The sequence below is a fragment of the Molothrus aeneus genome, chromosome 1 (assembly GCF_037042795.1).
Source record: "Molothrus aeneus isolate 106 chromosome 1, BPBGC_Maene_1.0, whole genome shotgun sequence".
Taxonomy (NCBI): domain Eukaryota; kingdom Metazoa; phylum Chordata; class Aves; order Passeriformes; family Icteridae; genus Molothrus; species Molothrus aeneus.
The window spans coordinates 63,847,926-63,873,620 of NC_089646.1; the positions used below are offsets into that span (position 1 = coordinate 63,847,926).

The following is a 25,695-nucleotide window of genomic DNA, read 5'->3' on the forward strand; positions in this document are numbered from 1 at the left end:
GCTCATTCCTCTGGAAAATGTTGTTATATAATGCAGCACGGTGCTTTGCCATGTCTGCTTGGGGGATCACCCCTCTGTTAGGAGGGTTGCATTGTCAAGTTGGGTGTTTTAAGGATAGAATTCAGCATTACTTAATGATTTGTGAAATGTAACTTAATGCATTTATCACTGCTTTAAATTTTCTGGCCTTGCACAATGAACATCCCACAGTGGGAGCTTCATTTTCTCCTTAGACTGTATTATTTGTATTATTGGCAAATGTGCTCATTTATACTAGGGAGAGAAAAATAAAGGCAGGGAACCTTGAGAAATGCCAGCTAATAAAAAATAAGACAGTTGTGTTTTCTAATAAACAATGAACATAGTAAAACTGGTGATGCTACAGGCATCTTGTGTTATTGATGAAAACAAACTGCTTACTGACATCTGCAGCAACCAGTCATTGAGTGGTGGCATCCCAGAGCCCCTCAGTGCCATGTGTTAGGAGAATTGTTGGAATTCACAGTGTGAGACTTTCAGGTTTTGAAGGGGTTTGATTTAATTGGTTTTCCCCCTCAGGCTTTTTTTTCTTGCTGATTTATATTTCTTATACAACTAGAAATAGAAATAAGATAAATATAATAAATAATATAAATAAGAATAAGGGACTTGCTGCCCTTTTCTTGGAAATGTTGTGAAAAGCCATAGGTATTTCTTTCGGACAGCTGATTACTTTAGCCTTCTGAAGCCCCCATTTTTAACAGTTACAATGCATCAGTACTGCTCTGGAATAGCATTTCATATGCTGTAGACTCTTCACTGCTTCTCCTGAACCACCTGACACAGAAAGAACACATTTCTGCAGGTTGTGAACATCCTCTGCTTCATGAGCAAATTCACTTAAGTACCACGGCTTCTGCATCAAGTTGCTCTTAGCACGAGGAAACTTGGGTTCAGCATATGTAGCTGCTGTAACCCTGCTGTATTATGAGGCTGATTAATTAAGTTTTCCTATTTATAGGAAAACTTTGCTACTTGTACAGTATTTGTAGATTGATAGGTTCCCATGTCCGTCATTTGTTCTCCTCCCCCCGCCCCTGGTTGTTTCTGAGATTCTGTAAATTAAGGTGCCATCGTTTTTATTCGTATTTCTTGTCTAGAAGCATGTAAGTCAATGGAGGGGAGAGTACCACCTTGTTCTGTAGTAGAATTCAAATGATGCATTTAAAAAATGATAAGCTGTAACTTTTGATGTATCTCACTTTTCATGGCATCTGTCTAGATTGGGGAGGTTGATGTTCTGGGTTCCAAAGACAGATCCTTGTGCATGATTTTCCTCCATTGAGTGGAATGCAGCACATAAAAAACTTGCCAAGAAATACTTTTAGAAAATTCTCTCTTATCTGCTGAGAGAGGGATGTAGAGGAAGAGCTACCTTGACTTTTTGCTTGTTCCCTATGACCCAGGGAACGTCATGGCCACTGTGGTGGGCAATGACACCACAGATCATCTCTTCTGCATTTGGCTTGTAGAAGATGATAAAGCTCACTATCCTTCTTTTCCTTCTTCCCCTGCCCCCTTTCTGGTTTTCCCCCTAAAACCTCCTTTCTTCAGGGAAATGATTGTGTTGCAGTGCGATTTCCTCTTTCACCTATCCCATCCCCCTCAAGTGTGCCAACCTTTCCCCCTCCCCCTTTTGCCCTCCTGCCTAAGAGCTGTCCATCAATCTTAACATTCCAGCAGAGCATTGTGTGGTTGGCAGATGCTCCTCAGGTCTGGGCTCATTGGCCTGTCCAAGGTCTGTATCCCTGAGCCTTCCTCTCCTCACACCTGGTTGGCCCTCACCTGTCCCTTCCCTCCCCCTGTCCCTGGGGTTTAAAAGGACACGAGACCATGCAGCCGGGTTGTCTGTCTGGAGCTGTTACCGCATTCAGAGGTCCACCATGCTGCAATAAAACTCTGGATTAAAGACTCCATGACAGACCCCCCTTCTTTTCTCTTCACTGCTGCTTCAACCTTTTCCACCAAAGGTAAACTGAGTTCCTACTATGCCTGGATTTGTTCCGAGTGCCCAGCTGCAGCACTCAGCTGGCCAAAGGTATCTCTGGGGTGAAAACACCACAGCTGCAGCCTTTGGTCCAGCAGCGAGGCCAGAAGAAGCCAGGCACCCCCACACCCAGAAACATCGGGGACTAATATTTAATATATGATTGTATGTAATAATTGTCTGCTGAATCATTCTAAAGGAGCTGCTCAGTAAAACTGAGTAGTCATTAATTTAACACTCCAGTGCTGAGCGAATGTGTGAGCTACAACGGCTACTTTGCTTTGCATCTGCTCTTCGAGGGTGTTGACATTCCACTGGTTTCTTTTGGATTTAGGAAACCTTCCTTAAACCTGAAATAGTCTGAAACTCTGAATTTTCTCAGAACCATATTTTGTGGGTATTATGGTGTTTGGATCGCCAATTGTGGTAGCATGGGTTCCTAAATCTGGATGAGTGTTTAGTTTTGATTTTTGATTGCTTTTAAAGCTTTTCTTTGCCCTTGGGGAAGGGGAAAGGTATGTAAAATGCAGTTAATTATGACAGTTTATTATCTCATTAAATTATGGAATACCTTCTACTAAGCTTATTATAGTAATCTAAAAATCAGCTATTCATATTTCTGATGTTTGTCTCCAATCATGGCTTTTCACTGCAGATAACATGCATATGTATATGTGCATGTGTGTGTGCATGTATATGCATGTATAAAACATTGAATAAGTAAAACGTACCTATATAGTTTAATTTTATGTAGCTTAAAGCATTGTTAACCACATCAGTCATGTCAGACTGTCTAAGGTCACTCAATGGCTATGAAGAGGGGTACTGTTAGTGACCCAGTTATTTCTAGTGCAGCTTCTGATCTTGCAGATTTATGTAACAATGATGCATGGAAGTGCTGGAACACATTTGAAGCTGCCTGGCCATAAGGAGTCCCTTGTGGGTAGGGAGAGAGCCCAGGTGAATGCACAAAAATGTAGATTAGCATGTTTGGCAAAATTCTTACTTAGATTTTGAACCCTGTATTATATCAGGGATGTCTCTGTTTGGTATGGTTTTAATACTGCCCATAGAAAATGTGAAGTTGGAGTCATTACCTCTTCCAAAGTATAGAATTGGAATATTTGGAGATGGAATTGCAGCTTAAATTTCTTCTAAAGGCAAAATCTCCCTCTGTCTGTAGTGGGAAACCACCACAGAAAATAGCAGGTTGTGGGGTAGGTTGGCTGGAATCTGGTATAGCTTTAAAAGGGATTTTGGATTTCCTGATCCAGAATCATTCAAGTCTTAGTGGTGGTGCTTTGCTGAGATTTTTTGATGGCTTGTGTTAAAATAAATTAAGATGTAGCTTTTAAATTAATGAAGTTAAACTGGCACAAGAGGCTGTATGGACAGGCTGTCTTTTTGATTTATCTGTCAACAAGGCACTGGTTTAACCTACTCTTAACCCATAACAATCCACATGGATTTGAACTGATTTAACAAAAATTAAGTTGGGGCAGTCTTGTGTTGCCAGCAAGGCCTCAGGAGAAGCATCTCTAGTTCTGCCTTTTGGCATTGTCTTCCCTTGGTAATGGTGTGATAAAAGATGCATTTATATTATTTGTTGACTTAATTCTCACCTTCAAGCTAGTAAGATGTCCTCAGTGCTAAGGGCAGTCACTCACACAACCCGTTGTGGTTGCATTTGTTTGTTATTTTGAACAGTATCCCAAGCTACTGAGCCCATATTTAATATAATTTTAAACCAAGAAAATACTCAGGGGGTTTATGAAATCCTCCACATATTTGCTTACCTGTGGCTCAGTGGTTGGCTGGGTATGAAAAGAATTGCATGTTTTGTCAGATTTCTGCAGTTTTCTAATCAGACATATTGTGGCTGCATTGCCATTCTCTCCTTAGTCATCTGGTCCTCACAGGATTTCCATTTTATTTTTGGTCAACTTCCACTTTCCCTGAACATACCGACAGAATGTTTTAGTTTCTCGATTGTTCCTGGCCTTGCTGCCTTGATTTCTCTTGCTGCCCAAGCATTCTTTCCAATTTCACTTCTTTTGTTCTTGGTGTGGAGTTTTGCATGGCACTCTCACCAATTTGTGTGGCATTCTCACCAATTCCCTTGCAGGTGCCCAGCCTTTGACAACTACCTGAACTGGTGTTGGGTTTATCAAATGTTCACTGGTGGTCCCAGCTGAAGTAATTGCCAATTTCTTGCCACTCCTGTTGGGAGCACTCTTGCCTTGACCTTTTGTATGGCCATGTGGCAATTTGACCTCAAGCCCTCATTTGATTCAAGCAGGAGTGGGTGTGCACATACTGTTTTTCATAGGACTTTTTTCCTTCTGCCTGCACTCTTTTAGTCAGTGTCTTAATTTCAGCCTGGAAAAGGGATAGAAAAGTTGTTTGCCTGAGGACTGTCAGCCAGATGAGTGACCAAATATTGGCTCAAGGCAGTTTAGGAGAAGAGAAGGTGCCAGGAAGCATCCCAGGATTTTGGGGGTTTTCAGATAGATTTACTGTGCTTAGTTGTTGCTCTGGTGATTTATCACAGTCAGTGACCACACCTCAGGGGCACTTCCAGAGGAGCACAGTGCCAGCCATGGACTTTGTCCATGGAGCACCTATAAAGTACTCACTGCACTTTTATGCTGTGTCACTTTCAGTGTAGACAGCATCTGCTATGCCACCCTCTCCTTTCTATTTTAAATGTTTGTAAGCTGAGGCTTTGCTTGTGATGATACAGGGAAAAGTAGTGGGTGATCTGCTCATGGGGACAGAAGGGATGGAAATCAGACCTTTTCATTATTTAAAAAAAAAAACAAAACCAAAACTCTTGAAAAAAACCCCAAGGTTATCAAGTAAAAAAGCCCACCCAAATTTGTCTTCCTTGCTTGTCTTGGTGGAAACTAGGCTCCTTGTTGCAGAAAGGTTGACAGTGAAAGGGACCACACTGGCATTGCTGCCAGGCACATTTTCTGTTAAAATTTTACAGTTCAGTAGCTAATGTGTTTCTTAGTCAGCTTAGGGTGATCTTAATGTGAGCTGCTAGTGGAAAAGGGAGCCCTGTTCTTTCCTCTAGTGTGTTCGTGCTACCTCTTTTGTGCCAGCACCAGCACTTCTGTGCTTATGGACCCCAACCTGAAAAAGGAAAAAGCCCAACCTATAAATTAATTTTCAGCTTGACAGACTTCCTCAGCCAGCTGATTCTAGGGTCTCAGGAGCTCAAGGGCTGGCATAAGCAGGAGCGTGTGGCTGGAGGTGAAGGGAAGAACATATACCACTCCTTTTTTCTGAAGCAGCCTCTCAGACCAGTTTTAACCAAACTGAACCCACTCATTCAGGGGGGTAGGATGCAGGTGAGGCAGTGCAGCAGTTGCTGCTCCAGAAGGGTGTGGTCCCACTCCCTTTGTCCTCCCCCAGGCTGGGACTGTGCCCTCCCATTACTTCCTGGTCAGAGTGCACAATGGGATGCAGAACCAGGAGGAACACGACTTTCTCCTGCCACTATGTGCAAGCTCCTAGTTTATCTGAGTTGTATCATCAAATATCAGGTGTCCTGCTGCTCACCTACCACTGTGAATCCTAAAAGTAAAATTAAGGAGGATGTTAGGGAAAAAGCACTGATAAATCTCACTCTTCTGTGAACAAAGTCTTCTCAGAGGGACTGTATTTTTTCACTTCCTGGACAGATGTGTGGTGTGTACGCACAATTAGTGTGTGTCTGTGAGGGTTTTTTACTATGATTACCTGGTACTGAAATGAGCTCGATATGCACCATATCTTTTTACTGGAGTCTCCAGGGGCAGGGGAATGTGACACGTGTGACAAGAAGCAAGAGAGTATTGAATACTTACTACTTCAGGTAAAGAAAGAAGGTCTGCAGGGAAGGTAATAGATTGTGGTGGCACAGGAATTGTTACCATAGTTTCCATTCATATCATTAGTTCCCAACTACTTCTTCTGGCATTCAGGAGGAAGAGAAAGACAGCATGCTCTGGCAGTCCAGCCAGCCCCCTCTCATGGGATTTAGCATCTATGTAAAGAAGAGGTTTGAGGTGAATGGCCCCTTTCCTTTTCAGGCCAGTTTGACTGGTAGCAGGATGTGGCATGGCTTGAAAGAAGGCATGAACAGAGTTACTGGGACAATTGACTGTGTCTGCCTGATTGACTTGCAAGAATGGGCTGTTTGACTCCTGCAGAGAAAGCCTGGAGAGGGTCGTGGTTTGCTTCCAAGAAAAACTCAATACAAAAAATTACAATGATGAAGGAAAAGAGACCAAAAAATAGAGACAGCATCTGCTAAAGTTTGTATTTTATCTTCAGAGTTATATAAGAATAGCATAGATTTAACATAATGGAATTCAGTATTATATAAGAATAGCATAGGATTAACATAATGGAATATACTGATTTTTATTTTATTTTCTTCCCCTATAGCTCTCTTGCATGATTCTGTTTAGTAATCCTTTTTGGCAAGACAGTGAATGTGACTGATGGGTGTTCTATGCAAAAGTGATCGCTTTGCTGCTTTTCAGAATAAAGTCTGTGCAGTAGATATAGGATGTCTTGTACCTCTTTTTTTTTTTTTTTTTCCTTACTGTGTGTCTAAGCGTTGTAGTTTTTACAAGAGAAATGTTGAGTTTCTAGTAATAGGCAGATGGTAGAGGAGCCCTCTAAAGGCTTTCCCTGTGGGAAGTGCAGATACATGGTTTCAGGTGTGGTTAAATTGCAAGCTGCAACCTCTGCAAGAGGTTAAAAATGCCCACAACCTACTGACTTTTATCACTTCCTGCCAGTAGATGGAAAATCTTATTTGAATGTTAGGGATTAATGCAGGGCTTAATTGAACAGGAAATTTCTCAGCCATTCGGATGATGGCTAGAATGATCCATACACTGTTATTTCTGACATTTCTGCCAGAAGTAATCTGTGGCTTTCTGGCTAGTGCAAGTTGCTTTTAGGGCGAAGGTGAGCGATTGCTGGAGTTGAGGTACGCGTGTTTTTCTGAGATTGGAAAACAAGAATGAAATGGTCTGTAAAACACTTTTTTAAAGCACAATTGCAGAGAAAAGGCTGCTCAAAGTGAAAAAAGAATTTTCCTTCAGTCGTATGGCTTTGATCTTGCATCCTCTTGAGTTTTAGCAGCTGGTCAAATTACTAGGGAGGGAGCTGCTGCTATGTTTGGTATTATTTGGTTTATCATAGGGAACAAAGAGCAGCTCTGAATTGATCAGAGACCAGGGGTTTGGGTAGTGCTCAGGCATCTCATGAGCAAGGAAGTGGGAAGCTCTGTCATCTGAACCGTGCTGGTTTTGTTTAATGCCTCCTGCTTGGGAACTGGGAAGTGAACAGGTTTTGCAGATGTCCCTCAGATGTCTGAGGACACCGAAAATAATACTAGAATAATATTGAAGCTGCACAGTGTGTTGTGCTAGAAGTAATTTTGACCTCTCTGTAATTAAATAGGGGGCAGTGCTCAAGTTTGCTCAAAATGAACAGGTTTTAACATTCTACAGGCTGTCTTCCATAGGGTGGGAAATCTTTTTGTAGGGGTCAAAAGCACTTTTGAAAAGAATCCAATCCATTTGTTTTTTTACCAAACCTGCATTGGTAATAAACAATAACAAATTTAACAAAGTTGCCCACAATTCCATGCAGACAGCAGCAGAGAAGTGAAGTGGACCATTTTGTGCCCCTGGGCTTTCCCATACTGGCTTTGCCTCAATATCAGAAGACTTCTGAGGTTGCTTCATTCTTCCACCTTCAGTGAGTGCCGGCAGCAGGACCATGACAGGTTCCTTGCCAGTAGGTGGAGACCGTGCGAGTGAACTGGAAATTCATCCTCCTTCCAGTGAGGAAGGTGTCTATTAGCATGGAGTTCAACCTTGTTTACTTCCAGCACAAGGGACAGGGTTTAATGTGAAAAAATAACTTTGTTCTTGTGGTTTTCTTCTTGAAAAGAAGTTTGTAGACATAGTACACACTCAGACATCTGGTAGTGATTATTAAAAAGCAAGCAAATGTAAATAGTTCCTTAATTTTTTTTTTTTTTTTTTTTTTTTGCTGCTGTGGTTTTGAATTTTAACTTTGTAGCATGTGGTGATGCTCTTCTGTGCAGCAGCACAGCATAAAATGGCAGACCTGTACTCCTTGGTGATGTTCTTGCTTTCTGGTATGGCATGGTGGTTTTGGCTCAAGCTGAAAAGTAGGAATCTTGGGTCACACTGCTAGAATAGAGGGGCAGCCCTCATTTCTGGATGCAGGAACTGGAAACCCTAGTCTCCATTTGCCAAGAACTTTTGTAGGTAGCTGTGCTCAGCTGTGCTTGGTAGGCAGCTTGCTGAGCGCTCTGGTGAAGAGAACCAAGTAGCAGCCTGAGATGAGGAATGCTGCAGAAGAGGAATGCCTCCAGAACATGGGTGCAGGAGCTGAAGTAAGCTGTGTGCAGGTGGGAGTAGTCAGAAGTTGTTGTAGCTTTTATGGTACTGCTGAAGTCAGTGCTCATCAGCTGGTGCTTGGTACTGTTTCACACCAGTGCAGTGACTCCCACCACAGCTTAGTCCCAAAGAGTCAAGTATCATAAGCTAGGGTGCAATCTCTGTAACATGCATAGCCCAAAGAGCAGCAGGGAAAGAGATGTATCCAGGACACAGCCTCCTCCAAAATGGACTTCTGGAATACATTCCTGTTCCTTCTGAATGAGGCTGGTTTTGCATTACTGTGCACCTTTGTATCTTCTGTGGGCATATCTGAGCTGGCTCAGCCGAATGTTGTTGGCTGTGGTGTTGAGGGTGTCAGCAATAACCAGGACTTTAGGAGGAGCATCTGTAGGACTCACAGTCTGCAGCAATGTTGTTAGATTGATTTCCATGTAGACTGATGAATTTGAAGGCTTTATGCAATGTGCAATATGGTACAGTGTAGACACAGCTGGAGTACAACTTGGAGCAGTCAGAGGTTGAAGTACCAGTGCTTATGTTCTTGGACTAGAAATGAAGCTGCTCCAGAATGGGAATTTTTAAGAACTGTTGCAGGACAAAGGAAGGGTGGCACCACCTGTCTCCAGTATTCAGAAGGATCTCTTCTGCCATCTATTGCCATGTACAGCTCACCACATGTCTGTATGGAGAGGAAAACTTTGTCTAATCTCAGGTGTTATAACCTTGGAGAAAGTAGATTTAAAAGAGTAATTTTCTTTCTGTTTGTCCAGATCCCCCACTTACTTATAGAGGAATAAGGCTTTGGCCCTGGATTTATGGAGAAGTCTGTAGGACAGTTGCTATAGTGTGATCTGAAGGCTGTAAGAAAACTGCTTCTTGGGAGCTTTATTCAGCTGCCATATCCTCATTTGATCACACTCCCACTGCTGCTTCTCTCTGGACAGCACCTAATAAACCCTCCTGTACCTGCCACAGCGACTGGCACATGAGACAGGTGGAAGGGTTTGAGTATTTGATGGTCATTAATGTATTTCAATCTAAATCAGCCTTTATCCAGCTGCTAGAGTCTGAGCTTGAAGTATGCCATTGTTGAGATATTTGAAGGTGGATGTGTGGTTTTGTAATTGTGCTGTGCAGGAGTTGCAACTTGGTAAGTCAAAGTTAAGTTTTGGTTTATGCACGATGAGAGGTTGTGACCCTGCCTGCAGTGCTGCAGTGATGGAAATTGTGTGCAATAAGCATGGACTGTTCTTGCATCAAGTGCAATTAAAACCAGTTGCAGCAATAAGGTGACAGGGGACCCATTCTTCTGCAACATTGACTAATTATGCTTTTGGTTTTTTGGATCATTTCTTGTTCCTCTTTGCTTCCCTGTATCCTGAAGTCCATGAAGGGCACTCAAGTTCACACTGGGAAATCTTACTGCTACATAAAAGTAGTGTCGAAATTCCCTGAGCACTGTGGATGAGCAAAAACCCAGGGCATTTAGTGGCCAGTGTGATTTAGCCCTCTCAAGGTTATCTAGACCACTGAAACGCCTGCACTTACTGGATCCACAGGTGAAACCTGAACACAATGTTAGTTTTCTACAGCTTCTTCTATAAACTGTCCAGTATGGGCCTCAGCCTAGCAGGCAAGGTGTCCATACCTATGCCATTGTGACTGCTTATATAGGCAATGTGGAGTATGTACAAGGCTCATTTATGGTGGCTGGAGTTGTCCAGTTCCTCCTAACACAGTTAAAGTGGTGGGGGATGGTAACTGTGCCCAGCAGCTTTTAAGGACTCCCACTTTGGCCAGTGCTATCTTTTGTGTTGTTTAAACAGCCAGCTGTTTCCCTTAGTAGGTATAAGTGTCTCTGCTAAACTGCATGACATGAGGAGGGTTTGGAGACTGCAAGTACCTTCTTGTAATCAGTGAGCATTGCCAGGAAAAACAGGCGGTTCCAGAATTAATGATAACTGGAGCAGTTTTTAGGAAAAAAAGTTTGTGTCTAACTGTACTTTGAACTAGTCACGAAGCATATGGGTTAGCTCAATTATTGTTCATTAAATGCCATTCCCAAACACCTTTCTGTTGTTAACAGGAGAGGAGGTTCTCAGAAACCGTTTCCCATTTAACAAAACACACACACACCAAAAAAAAAAATCTCAAAGGAAAATGTGCGTTCATTCATTGTGGCTAAAGTTTTAGAGTAAGAAGTGTTTTTTAAAGGAACATGCCCTGTTTGGCTTCACAATCAAGGACTGAATGGACTTAATAGTGTGCTTTCATTGGATCGCTTGAAGATTTAAATCTGGTATAAAATTGTGTTGTTAATTTAGGCCCAATTTTGATTTGCTGGCCCACAGAAAGTAAAAAAGATTGAGTGAATAAAGGTCTTAGTAAAAACAGCTTCTGAAAATTGTTGCATTCAACCTTTCTGCAATGTTTAATTTACAGAAAAGTAGCCCAGATTCTTTTAATCATATGACAGGGTTAAGAATTACACTCCTACCTGGTAGTAGCAGGTCTAGGTTGTGTCTCAGGTTACATTATCTTGTGAATTATTTTGAAGGAGCCATATCTGAGAGTGATCCCATGCTTTGCAATAGTTAGCTGCACTTGATATCTGCATGGATGGGAGCAACCAGGTCTCTTAATTTCTAGTCCCTTCCTGGCACAAACCGATGTAGGGACACAGATACTTGACTGAATCTCCATTTCCTCTACTGCAGATTTGCTGGCAGTAGCAATGGGGTCGTGTTATCAAATGGGCAACAGATACCACTGATATGGGTAGAAGATGCTATCCCAGTAGCTTTGGGGCATGTGGGAGAGGAAATGCAATTCAAAGGACTCCTTCACAAGCTGGCTTTCTTGCTCTTGGTGTGGTGCTGTTGATTGACCTGACAGGGTAGCTTGGGATACAGTGGTGGCAGAGATGTGTGAGTACATATAGAAACACTGCCTAGTGCCACCAGAGCCAACATGTGCACTCAGGTGTGCTCCAGGGACAGCCAACAAGATCTTGTGTTCTGCGGGGAATTTTTTTTCCCCACCTCATATTTTTGATTATCCATCACCGTTTGGGGAAAAAATAATATGTTTCATATAAGTTTTGGCATTATTGCCCTAGAAAACTTGTCGACGTTTGGGGCCCTGTTCACATGAACTGGTGGTCTTCTAGAAGATCACTGTTGGACTTACTCTGAGGATTGAAAGGGTAGAATGTAGCTTAGCCATGCTTCCTGCTGGCACAAGATTTCTTTTTTGTCCCATGAAGAATGATACCTCCAGCAACAAGTTTTGCATACTCATCTTGGGCTTGCCTAGAAGTGCCTATAACATGGTCGACTTTGAGGTGGAAATTACACACTTGATAATCATCTGATTTCCAGCAGACACCTGGCTGTTAAAGCCTAAATTACTTATTTATTTTATTTTTAAATGAGGGCAGAACATTTCTGCAGCCTGTCACATTCAAGTTTACCTTACTGAGCAAAGCTGCACGCACAAGTGAATTTTTCTGTACAGAGGTGCTGTGTGCCAGAGCGAGTGCCACGTTGTATGGTGCAGTTGCACAATTGACATACTTGGTTTATCACCTCCAATGAGACCAAAAGATGGTGCACTTCAGACCTCATCGAGATCAGGGGCACAGAGCCAAGCAAACGTCAGAGATAAGTTTTTCACCATGCCAGCAAAATGTCACAGCAAGGAAGTAAATAACCCAGGTATTCAGCAGAGGGGAAGCTATAATGATGTTAGCATGGACAAAATCTGTGAGGTAGAGTGCCTAGCCATGCCAGAGCCTTCCTTTAATTGTTAAGTGAAAAGCACACTGCAGTGAGTAGGAAAATGGGAATTAGTCACAAAACTGTACCGCTCAAGCAGCTGCTTCACCTATGGTTCCTATAGTGTTTGGAAACCTAGCTCCTAGTCCTGCTGTTATCAAGAAAAGGTTATATCAGGCTGCAGAAAAGCAGGAAAAGACAAAAGCAAAAGTGGAGTTCAAGGAGTAAGTGAAAGGTAATGAGACCAAGCAGTAATGACATATGGTAACACATACTAAGCAGGAAGCTTGGTGGAAACCTGCAGATTGCTGGAGATTAGAGAACATTTGCAGAAGATTGTTTTGCAAATCTCTTCCCAGTTGAGATGCTTAGGCATGAGAACAGCCTCTCAAACCCAGAATTTTCTATAAATAGATTAGTATGCATGCAAATATATTACAAATCTGTGTGTATTTGGTTTTGTGTGTGTTTTATCATACTTATGCTTTGTTTTCACTTAGGAGTTATGAAGTAATAAAGTGAAAAGAGTAAGATTTTTGTATTCATGTACAACAAAATCTCACATACTAATAGTTTAATACTTGATTTGTGGCTAGCACAACATGCACTGTTATCTAGAATGTTAATGTTTACTAAATTTAACGTAGACTGCTATTACTAGCCTGAACTTTGCTTTGTGAAGAAAAGACTGCCTTTGTGTATTAAGTCTTTTTTTCCTAAATGTGAATTTTTTTACAAGCTAAAGGAATGGTGCTAGGATATGCTTTTTTAAAAAGACATTCTGAAGCACTTTTAGTTAACACAAACTGTAGTGTTTTAATTACAAAGAATGCAATTTGCTTAAAATGTTCTACTAAAAATGAGTTCTCCTCTAAAAAAGCTTCAAAAAGTATATTATGTGTCAGGAGAGAAAGGTTTTGTAGCCTGACTTTTTGCAATCAGGATATTTTTGTTGTGGTGTTTTAGTCTCTGGCTGAAATATACTTTCTTAGACCTAAACAGTCAGTTCAGTAGAAGAGAAGCATACCCAAAGGAGGTGACACTTCCTCAGGCTGAGGCTTTTTTGAACTTTGCGTCATAGGTATGTGTTTAAAGTCTCTCAAAAGAAGTAGAAGTAAAATAATCTCTTCTGTTGAGAGAAAGTGGTTTACTGTTTATTTTTAAGTAGTCTGGGTATTTCTGGCTGCATGTTGGGTGTTTGCATGACGTTTAGATGTGGGATTATTTTAAGTTCTTTCCTCATCCTTTTCCGTCTTACGAAGTTTTTTCTGTTTGCATATTTATGAGCCTTACATAGTGTGTACCCTTTCAATGAGGACAAAGTGAGCAATTTATTTTGAGGACGGAAACAGGATTTTTTTTGTTCTTTCTGCCGCTCATGCCAATCTGTCTGTTGTTGCCAAATGCATGCTAAATAGGTCATTCCAGCAGAAATCCTTGCATTAGGAAGCAAAGAGGTGGTGGTGTTAGGCATTTAAACAATCATGGATTCATTTATGTTGGAAAAGACCTTTAAAATCATTGACTCCAACCATTAACCCAGGACTGCCAAGTCTACCTGTGTCCTTAAGTGCCACATCCATGTGTCTTTTTAAATACCTCCAGGGATGGGGACTCAATCACTTCTCTGGGCAGACTATTCCAATGCTTTGCAGCCCTTTCTGTAAAGAAACTTTTCCTAATACCCAATCTAAATATCTGCCTGCAAAACTTGAGACCTTTACCTCTGGTCCTGTCACTTGTTATGTGGGAGAAGAGACTGACCCCCATCTGGCTACACCTTCCATTCAGGTGACTGTGGAGAGCAATGGGATTCCCCTTGAGCCTCCTTTTCTCCAGGCTAAACAACACCCCCAGCTCTCTCACTCACTTCTCACAGGGCTTGTGCTTCTGACCCTTCACCACCTCTATGTCCATCAACACCACCTCAATGTCTTTCTCATGGCAAGGAACCCAAAATTGAACGCAGCATTTGAGGTGTGGCCCCATCAGTGCTGAGTACAGGAGGACAATCACTGCCTTTGTCCTGCTGGCTACACTGTTTCTTTCTAAATGTTAGATGGGTGCCATCATACACACACGGTGTCTTTCTTAACACTTTTATCATTTCTGTTCTTCCTTGTTCAGAAGTGGTGTGTGAGTATGACCTGATACACTTCGTCTAATGTAACTGTAGTGAAGAAGGAGGGTACAATCCTTCTTTGGCAGTAGCTTCACACCTGGATTGGATTAAGTGTAATGTGAAACCATACCTGAAATAATTGGTTTTATGCTGCTAGAGGTTTTCATGGGGACATACAAGTTTATTAAGGTGCAAACATGCCTTCACAAGGAAACAGTTTTAGTTGCTGCCAATGTTTTTTCTTTGCTGGCCCACCTTTGAAACTGGTCATATTTACATAAATCTGAAGCAATGGCTAATTAAGAACGTGTCTTTTGCTTTTGTAATCATGATTCCTCATCCCTGTATGCTGTAGCTACAGAATAGTTTATTTCTTGCTCACAGCTCACTCTGTATGCACTCTCAGGTACTGAAGTAGAAGCCTGTGGAGCACACATATCCAGGCGGGGAACAGTACTTCTTGCAGAAACCTAAAGGATGCTGCAGTCATAAAAGAGTTCTTTCATTTACTGGTGTTCATAAATTGAATCAGTGATATTTACACCCTGTAACTGCTTGTGGTTTTAATAAAAGATGGATATTTCATAAGGGGGCCTGGTTTTGTGTCACTGGTGAAGTCAAACTGAGCAGATGGAAGTAACAGCCATCTTTCCTCTCTGGGAGGAGAAGCATCTCAGGAACATCTGACCATATAGCAACAAGTCTCCACAGCCTCCCCGGGAGAAGCAGCAAAAGTTCATGGTTGTAAGTGGAGGGAATACCTGGAATTTTCTCTATCCTTGCTGAAATCAGGGGCCCCCATGGGTATGAAGAGCCTGTGATGCTGCCAGGCCAGGCTCTGTGCCCCACGGGGACTTTTTTGTCCCAGAAAAGAATGGTAGCAGACAGTGTACTTTCAAAAAGAGAACCAAAAGTACTTTAGGTTCCCTAATTCATTTCACATCCATGCCAAACTTGCAAGTCATTCTCTAATCCTGTTTCAGTGCTCTGGGGACTGATAATAGGGATACTGCAAACCAGCATGGATGATTCTCTTGCTGCAAAGGGATAATTTTGAATCATAAAACAGGCTTAATCTTTACTTTGTGGCGTGGTGGGTGGTGGTACTCCTTGCTTATCACTGATCACATGAGATTTGAGCAGGTACAGAGATGCAGAGAGTGGGTGGGTTTATGTTTTTAACAGCCTGGCTGATGAAGCACATCAATGGGAAAAAATTGCTGTGCAGAAAGCCAGGATGCTCGCTAACCTTTATAGTCTGCTTTTTACCGAGAGAGCATATGTTTTGTGCAGAACAGGAGCCAACACAAAGCATTTTTCTCTGGCTGCATGTATGGTTTTGGTGATAGAAATGTAGTTGCTTGAAATTAAAATACCATTCATCCTGCACATGAGTCCTTAGTCTGCTTGAAGAGATGGGGCTTTGCAAAGCAATCTGAGTAATTTTTTGGAGATACAGGCATATCTATACAAGACCTTAATCCTGGAAAGATAATTGTTCATAGATATGAGGAAATATATGTGCTAAATAGTATTTTAGTTCCAGTTCACAAATTATAAGCACCATGATAAAAAAAAAAAAATTGTAAACACCAGGTTATTTTTGCCATGGATGAGATTAAAAACCACAGTAGAAATGGCTGGTATGTTCAGGGCAGTGGGTGTTGGATAGTGAGGACAAGGACAATTTTAAGCATAGTTTAGGGAGAAAACTGCTGAATGTTACTTTGGCTCTTTGTTGTCATTAGGGGACCTGTTTGTTGTAACAAACCTCTTGTTACCCAAAGATTTAAGGTTAATACCTGTGAAAAACAAGAGGTTTGCCAATTATGTTTTACATCCCTACCAAACGATAACTGTGCTTTCCTTAAGTCCCAGCAGTCGAGGCTGCCATGGAGCGACAAGACCTGGGCTTCCCTTCAGTGTTATTTAATATGTTTCACTTTGACATTATGTAAATACTCTGCTATTAGGGAATAAAATGACATAAAATTGCATCCTTTCTCAACAAGGTTTTAAGTTCTTTCTGTAGCTTCTCTCCTTTGTGAAGCTGTAATAAAGATCACAATTAGAATCCCAGTTGCTTAAGTGAGAAATTAACATGTTCTTATGTGGGGAACTGAGCCAGGCTCCCAGCGAGACCCCCTCCGGGTATCTGTCCTGCCCCAAAATGCTTTCCCTAATACCAATTTACGTTCTAGACATATTAAAGAAAATCATATTCATTGCTACATAGCAGTTAATCAGAGCCTTCAGAAAGGCTTGAAATAATTTGCAGCCAAGTGCCAAAATCACCTGCAGCCGCTCATTTCCTGCAGCCGTATCTGGGCATGTTTTAAAACTAATCAGAGAGTGTCAGTCCATTGCCCATGTGCACTACCAAGACTGAACAAATTCATTCCACACATGTCCTTCAATCTTACAAATTTATCCCAAATCCTGCTTAACCCCACTGCTGACCTCCTTGCTTACTGTCTTCTGGGCTGTGGCCAAGCAAACAAAAATCTAATGGTTTTGACCTGATGTTTTCTCTGTCAAAAATATTTTCTCCTAGAGGTTTTATTTTTTAGAACTCAGCACAAATATATATATAATACCTTATCTATTAATATATATTTTACTATAAAAATAAGATTCTAGCAGATTGGAATAAATTAAAACCTTAATGGGGCTAAAATAAACCTAATTTGTAATTTAATTAAAAACAGAAAGCAATGAGCACTAACACTTAACAAAAAAAAAAAAGGCATTTTCATGGTGCAAAATACAGATTTAATTTCCAAATAAGTGAATGGTAAACTGTAATTGTATCATGTGCAAGAAGACACTCAGAACATATGAAACAGTAGTCACAGATTTTGCAGTCAAGATGTTCCCTTTCTGGTTTTCCAAATTGTAGCAGAAGATACCAAAGGGTAAAACAAATAAAATACTGTCTTCATTATTGACCCAGTTAGGGATTTGGTATTGGTGGGAGATGGATTCAGATCTTGATCTCTCTCTCTTTGTCTCTCTCTCTATCCTATATGGGGTTTTTTTATGCTTTCACACATCCAGCAAGTTCTGCCTAACATGCTTCTGATGTGCTCTTGTTTCCACAGGCCAAGGCTGCAAGCACAAAGGAAATTTGCTCAGTCCCAGCCAAACAGTCCCAGCACAACTCCAATAAAGATAGTGGAGCCATTGTTACCCCCTCCTGCCACTCAGATTTCTGACCTCTCCAAAAGGAAGCCCAAGACAGAAGATTTTCTCACTTTCCTCTGTCTTCGAGGTAGGTACCTGGCAGCAGTGCTGGGGCACAGTCTCATTCACAGAAGGAGCTGTAGCACTGCACACCTAGCAGCAGCCAGACAAATGTACTGGAGCTGCACTTGAAGGTATTGTGTGCATTTCAGCTCTCAGCAATTTGACTGTATCTGCAGCAGGAGCATTCAAGTTCATGGTTCTAAAGATCATAAAATGAGGCTGGTAATAGTGCAAAAAGACATTTCTTTTATGCTTGGCTCTCTGTTACCCTGAATGGGTTTTTGTCTGGCTCTTTTAAGTCCTCCCTATCCTCCTTTGTTTTGTCTGACTATAAACTGGAGAAGTGCTTAACTTACCTGAGTACTTGTTCCTGCAAGAGGAGAAAATCTGCTTGGAAATTCCCCTTGTCTACCTCCTCACTGTCCTTTATTGTTCAATCTGAGTGAGGCTTTTCATCTGACAGTGGGTGGAGGGCCATTGTTCTTGTCTGCCTCAGGAGCTGGATTGTTCCTGTGGTGATAATTAAAACAGGTGAGCTCCTCCTCTCAGCAATCCAAGTACAAAGGAGGCATCTGAAATTGTGGAGTGAAATACTTGAATTACTTCACAGTAACAGGTGCTCGAGCCTGGTTGGAGCTGTGTGGTGTGTCAGGGATCCATGGGCTGTGTGTGTGCAAGCCTGCATGCCAGACTTGGGGGGGCCTGAGCATGAGGTACTGACTAGATTAAGCTAGAGAAGAGGATGTTACTTGAGTGGTCATTTTTCTTAAGACTTTCCATAGCTCCGTGTCCCAAGTCATGTGCTGAAAATAGCATCTTTCAGTTTAATCCCCCAGTTGTCATATTGTCTCTTGCTGTGTGTTTCTGGACAGGTGCATCCCCTGTCTCATTAGTTAGCCATAGCTGCATCCTCTGTGCTGGAATGGTGCCTCATGCTGTTGTTTTGTCCCATTACCTGCTGAAAGGGTGTGCATTTGTTACAGATAGAGCTTGTCTGAAAAAGTCTTACCTGATGGGTTGAATCTTTCAGAGCTTGAGTTCCCCTTTCTTAGGTGGACAGCAGTGAACAACACCACCCATAGCTTCCTGCTGAGGCTTTCTCACCTTAATACAGTGTGGTTTGATTTATTTTTTCTTTTCTTCTGTAAGATTTTAGGCTAGTGGTACCTTCAGACTGGTTGCTAATTTATCCATCTTATTTCACATCCAATATGGAGCCTCCATCCTGCTGGGACCTCTGGTAAAGTGGGTGGGTGGAGGGGATAGCAGAGGGTGATTTGCTAGCTTTTGTGTTTATTTAAAGGATGGAGAGGAGCAGAATCTAATGGAGTTTAAAGTGGCATAACGGTCCTCTGAAATGTAATCTGTGGAAATGTATTTCTAATTTAGTGTGCTGTGAGGTTGATCAGTCTGTTGGCAGCGTGTCACTGCTGTGATCTGGGCCAACTGCCACAGTTGTTGGTGGGAAGAGTCAGATGGGGGTTCTGTGTGTCTGTGTGTCTGTGTGTGAGCACACATGGCTGCATTCACACACTTGTTTCCACTGCTTGCTAACTAAGCATGTGCTATTTATAGCTTTGAAGGCACTTGCACTTATAGAAAGGCAACCTTTGTGGGGGTGTCACTTATCTCCACTTTTATTTCCTACTCTCTTAGCATTCTCTCTGTGTTCTGGTTTAACAATGCAAATGGGAAGCACGGGTACTTTAGTCCTATTCCAGTGCTTCATATTGTTGGGTTTTTTATTTTTTTATTTTTTATTTAAATCAATGGGTGTTTAGCTCTTGCACCTGTAATTTTCTCCTTTGTTATTCATCTGTGGCATAATTGATGTTTTGTACTGTCAATTAAGAACTTGCAATTCATTCCTAATTTCTTCAGTATGCAGGAGTACTCGAACATTTCTGACAACACATGCATTCAGACAGCAAGATCACAATTACAATTATGTTAAAAACCACGAGAGAGAGTCTGCTCTGAGTGCCACACATGGCATGTTCTTGGTCTGCTTAAACCGTCTGAAGAAAAACTGTGAAAGGGAAAGCTGTCAGCTTTGTGTTTCAGCACCCCCACAAGCTTATTACTGCATCACCCCTGTATAAAACATGAAAAGAGCCAGTTCAAAAGAGGCAGGAGAATCTTCTTGGACACCTGCTCCCTGGATGCTTCTCTGTGGAGGAGCAGGAGAGTGCTGTGGCTTGGAGGGAGGAGTGGGTTGTTCAGACCTGTATTAGCATGGTTCTGGCTTCTGTGCCTGAACTGCTGTGTCCTTCAAGAGGTCCTGGCTGCCTCAGGTTGTGCCCATTGGGCCTCTGGGAATGTTTAGCTCCAGGTGGTTGTCTCTTTCAATGTGTCCATTTCAAAACCAGGAGATGGAAGCTAGTTGTTAATATGCTGGTAGGGAGTTCGTGTAGCACCGTGCTGGTACATCCAGCTCCAGAAAGGTCCCACAGGTGACTCTCCAGGGCACTGGCGGGCTTAGTTTGGTGCTACTCTTCTGGTGCTGCCTAGTGAGCCTGGAGAGGGAAGAGCCAGCGGCTTATTATAAGATCCTGCATAGGCAAGGAAGACTTGGGATTTTTTGGAAGGAGTTATTTTGATTTGGAACCTCCATGCTATTATTTTTCTTGCAGTGTTGACGGTTTCAGAATTGTTTGCATGGTGTGACCAAGTGGTTGTTCTGACTTCTGTCTGGCTGTATGTGCTCACCTTGGCTCTTTGTGCTATTACCATGAAATGCAACATGCAATTGCATGGAAAAAAGAGCACACTTAGAGGTTTGAAGATCAGCACTTTGAAAATCTTAAGTGTAGTAGTGATAAGATCCAGGACAGTAAATGCTTATGTTTTTTTAAGTTAAAAAAACAAAAAACCAAAAAAACTCCATCAAAATGATCTGGTGATATAATCCTTAGATTCATGATCAAAGCCTTTTTTTGGACAAAAGAGTCTTTCCCAGGATTGATGGGAATGCAGCTCAGTGGTCTTCTCTGCCCTTGTACCACCATACCCAGCAGTAGTGTCAGAAGCACAGAGCAAATTTGTCACACCATAAAATCACAAGTCACTAAGGGTGGAAAACACCTTCAAGATCACCAAGTCCAACCTTGGACTCAATTCCACCATTAATTCACATGTCAGGATGTACTTTCATTTTCTGATTTTAAACAGAGAAATTTAAGCATCCTGTCACCAATATGGCTCACTCTTGTTTTTGTGAGGTTTTATTTGAGTGGGAGCAGCTGAATTCTGTCAGTGAAGGAGCAATACTATCATGCGACAGTGTGGGAGAAAGTCCCTTGACATGCATAAGATCCCATACTTAGGAGAACAAGTCCCATTTACCTGTCCTGCTGTGTGTAAGAAAATCTAATGATTCAAATAATTTTAACTCCCCCCCACTCCATTAGCACCCTGTAATTTCAAAGGGAAATAATTTAACCAAGATGACCTGTTTGGTTTCATTATCCAGAACACAAAGGCTTTAAACATATTTTAATTAGTTTGTTTTTCAAACTCTTGATTTGATAATACACTGTACTAATTACTTCTTAAAAGGTAAGTGGAGCACAATGAACAAGCTGTAACAGTTGATGAATATCTGAGACCTGGAATACATTTCTAGACTGACCAAACTTGGCAAGGCTCCTCTGCTTTCTATTATTTTAAAATCCTCCTTTTAAAAAGGTTGGTAGTTTTTAAAAAATTTATTAAATTGTGACCTAGAATTTTCAACACAAGGAGGAGAATAGTACAGATATCTCTGAAGTGTTTGTCTGCAGTGTTCTTATCTTTAAATAGCTTCTTTGAAGGAGCCTGTATGCCCTTTGCCAGAGGCATAATTAGTATCTTTCAGCAGCATGTAGATACGAGTATGTCATCTCCATGTAGTTGTACAACAGCTCTCATTTTACTGTGTTTTCTGCTTTTGATCATATTTTTCTTAATAGCTTCTGTTACAGTGCGTTCAAGTTACCTCTGCTCTCTGTAATTATTTACAGGTTAAACTATTGTGAGTCAAATATCAGGCTAAAGGAGGAAGGAAAAACAACTCCCTGTGAGCAGTAGATCTTTGGCAAAAGGTGATAACAGGGAGGCTGTGATTAGGAGAGTACATTTTAAGAAGTTTTCCCATGATCAATTTTCTAATTAAGCTGAGCCTCTGGGAGTTACATGCTAGAGAATTTCAGGGATTCCTAAATAAAAATGGTTTAATTGAGATCTCACAAATTGAGTTTTCAGGCTCTTCTCTTCTGCAAAATGTGTGATTGTTCTTTTTCTTTGAATGCTGTGCTGACTTAATAATCTGATGATTTATTACAATTGGGCAAAATCAGAACAGAAAATTTCACTATGTGAAATATTTGTCTGAAGTGTGCATGTTTGTCTGAAGTTCAGTAACTTCTAACTTTTAGTGCAGTGTGCTCTCAAACAGGCTTTTTATTCTTTTCAACACCCATATTTGGGTGGTAAAAAGGGTCAGTGGCCTTTGATCTGAGTCTTCTTTTTTGAGTCCTGATAGGAGAAGTTGACAGTTCATACCTGCAGAGATTTCCGATTGCAATGGGAGAGCCCCCAGAACCGAAATGTGGGATTTCTTAATCTTGGGGCATGTTAGAAAACAGCTGTTAATTTGCCTGTCTTTTCAGCAAGGCAAAAGGTATTGTGTGCCAGTTAGTTTGGTGTCAGCAGGCTCTGTAGTCAACGTGTGCTGCTGTCCTTGGAGAGCTGCTGCCTTGCATGGGTCACTCTTGAAGCACCAGCCTTTGGCACCATGGACACTTGATCACCACATCAGAGTAGGCAGATTGAAAGCACTGCAACTTGATTAGGCTGGAAGCAAAGCAATGAAATGCTGACACTGCCCAAAAGTATGAGCTTCTTTGCAGTCTGGGTTAGTTTTTATAATTCCAAAATAATATTAAAACATGCAGACATACAATAATTTGTTTAAAATACTGGAAGAAAAATTTTTATTGATTTTGTTATTATATCATCCAGTATTTGAAACTAAAATTTTAGGATGGATTGAAAATTCAAGAATAAACTTTAGGTTGAATTTTAAATGCACAAACCATTTAATAAAAATAAGTTTGCATTTAGTAATTGTAACCTCAAAATTTCTAAGTTGTGTTTTAAAGGTAGGAGTAACATTGAAGTGTAGAATATAAGCTGTTTCTCATACATGCAACCATTTTGGCCATCTATGGAATATAAGCTACTAAGTAACTCTTATGGTGGTTTAGAACGAGAGTAATTTAATCAGTATTGGCAGGGACAAGTGGTTACACGTTCTCAGAGTGAACAACCCTTGTGTGAAGAACAGAGAGAGAAGAGACCCTGGTGACCACCACCATGGATTGTTCCTTCCCAGGGGAACAGAGTGCTGCTGGTGTGCCAAAACTCCAGACATCCAGTGGAAGGTACAATTTCATGTCAGTGTGTGCCTATTGGGAGATTTAAGAGATGGGAAGAGGTGCTGAAGTAAGATGGAGTATCCTGTGGGGAGTACTACAGCTGAGGGAAAGCTTTTTCTTGCTTTTCCAGTTTTTGGGCCCTTTCTGATGTTAATGATTCCAGTATCTACCCCTGCAAAAAGCCACAGGATGCAGTGAAAACTGATTGAAAGGGGAGACTAATCTTGAGGTTTAGCTCTTGTATTTGCCACAGATTCAGTCCGAGTCCCTCAGCAAGCTGCTTAGTATTTTGTAAAATGAGGATAAATATTTAACTCTGTATATAGGTGTCAACATAGCTGGGTGTTGATTATGAATGAGCTACTGGCATAAAATCTGAGTGCTGTGATGGCATCAGCCATTCAAAGCCTCACTGCTCAGGGGGCAATGTAAAGTATTCTGGCAAAGGCAATTCCTGCCCTTCATCCCAGCCAAAAACCTCTGAGCCTGCTTCTCTAACCTGTGAATATAACATAGCTTCAGTGTTATCCAAATGACTGATTTTATGCTAGGGATAAACCTAGCAGGATCTCTTCTTGGGTATGAAACACAGCCTGGTAGCTTGTTGGGAATGTCATCACAGTGCTTTGAAACTTCCATACTAGTTTTGTTCTTGGTGGGAAGGAACATAAAGTTGAAGTGCGTGGTAAGCATTGGTTTTGAGGTTCACTGTAAAATCCAGTCAGGCTGGTGGATTTAAACTGCTTTGAGATTGTCAGATAGGAATTGTAGATTCTTAGAAGCACCCCTTTGTTTTTTGTTTTTTTTTTTAATTTTGGGTACTCTGTTACTCTGGAGTGTTTTGCTAAGTTTGGAAAGTAGACCTTCTATTTATTTTCTGAAGATTACGCATTTCCCCACCTTTGCTCTATTTCTCTAGAAAAGGAAAAATTTTCTTCAAGCTTTTGGGTTTAAGCTCTACTAGCTCAAAGAACAGACTGAGAAGAAAATGGGAGTTATGTTGCTACACTAGTCAATAAATTAAATGTAACTCCAGGTACCTTGTGATTGGAACAATGGCAGCAGAGGGAGGAGTTGGAGCTCAGTTTTATTTCTGTATTTGAGACGGCCTTTTCCTCCCTTTCGCTCAGGCACCAGGAAGCTCCCTCTGGGACTGTTCCTGCAGGTGGAATCAGACAAGTGAAGTACAATTGCTCTTTCCTATAGAATTTATGCAGTTAGTGCTCCTTTAGCCTGGCTTGGTAAAACAGCCATAAGGTGCAGGCATAAATTACATATATTTGCATTTCAGTGATTTGGCATTGTCCTGCCAAAACATAATAAGTGGGACATATAATAAATGCGAAGCAGGCTCTAAAAGTTAAGCATTGAGATGCCAGCACATCAGGAGCATTTGAGAGGCAAGGTTTTTCCACCTGCTTACAGCCACAAAATGGGGCTGTGTGTCAGAGGAGAAGCCAAACCTCTGGATGTGGCTCACTGTGGGGCTTGGCAAGCCATGTGCTTTTTTGGGGCAGGCTGAAGTCCCACATACCTTGACCTGCCCCGTGTGTAAATCATTCTAATGTTTTAAATTGCTTTAAGATTTTTCCAAAGCACATCTGGGTTGTGTTTAATTGTTAGAAGGCAAAAAAAAAGAGGAGCTAGAGGGGGAGTTGGTGTAAATAATTCATGGAGAAGAATCCTCCAATTTTGCAGAAACCACAGCCCAAATTACAGAGAAGGCTTTTGGACTGAGATGATTTTTGTTGTGGTTGTAACATACCAGGGTTTGAATCCCGTCCAGATGAAAACATTTGGTTTGTACTTCAGTAAATACTGCAGAAGCACTGCCAGCTAATTCTGAAGAGTAATGAAATAGTATTTTTGGCAAAGCATATGCACTTTCCATACTTCTGATTCCACTCTTCAGATCCAAATTCAGAGGGTTTTTTTAACATGTTTAGCTAGTCCAAGACAAAAGTTAATGTAATTTAATGAGAAACAAAACATAACTGTAATTTAGGAGAGAGAACTACCCATTTGTCAAAAAGAAAAAAAAAAGTAATAACCTCATTAGTCAAATAAAATGGCTGAAAAAGAGTATAGTTTATTCTATTAATCAGGCACTTGCTGCTGAGGTCAACACATCTGTGTGTAGAGGCTGCAAAAGCATCAATTCTGCCTACTGTTAGTAGTGAGCCTGAATTTTGCACATGCAAAGGGTGACATCTTTCCTAGAAAATTGCTAAAAGCATCACCATGACTTAAACCCCCTGTATTTTACTTTGTACTTATTGTTGTATAAGCACCAAATTATTGTAAAAGAGGACATGAAATACATTTGTCATTCTTTCATATGTGTTAGGCCACACTTAGTGTGTAGTTGTGGTAATAATTTTTTCCTATATATTTAGGCTTTCTTTTGTGTTGCTCTCACAATAGGAGGGAAAACAAAATACTCAAGAGAGAATTTCAATAATGAAACTGAAGATACTGATGAAAGCAGTTGCCAAACATACTTCAAATCTAATTTTTTAAAACAGCTGACTGTCCTCCCTTTCTGTAATAATTCATAGCTCATTGTAACCTTGATGAATAATTTTTAAAAAAACAACTCATTAATGATTTTCTCAAAATTTGCTACATGCAGTAAGTAGTATCTGATTCTAGGAGCTCTCATACTGGT

General features: G+C 41.1%; 1 protein-coding gene across 1 annotated transcript in view; it reads left to right on the forward strand.

The window, feature by feature from the left end:
* The window catches only part of JARID2 (jumonji and AT-rich interaction domain containing 2), a 211,095-nt gene that overhangs the window by 133,862 nt on the left and 51,538 nt on the right, over nt 1-25,695 (forward strand). Inside the window, exon 4 of the mRNA XM_066558193.1 lies at nt 17,466-17,635. Coding sequence (XP_066414290.1) covers nt 17,466-17,635 — 170 coding nt within the window. The remainder of the gene's footprint in view (nt 1-17,465; nt 17,636-25,695) is intronic.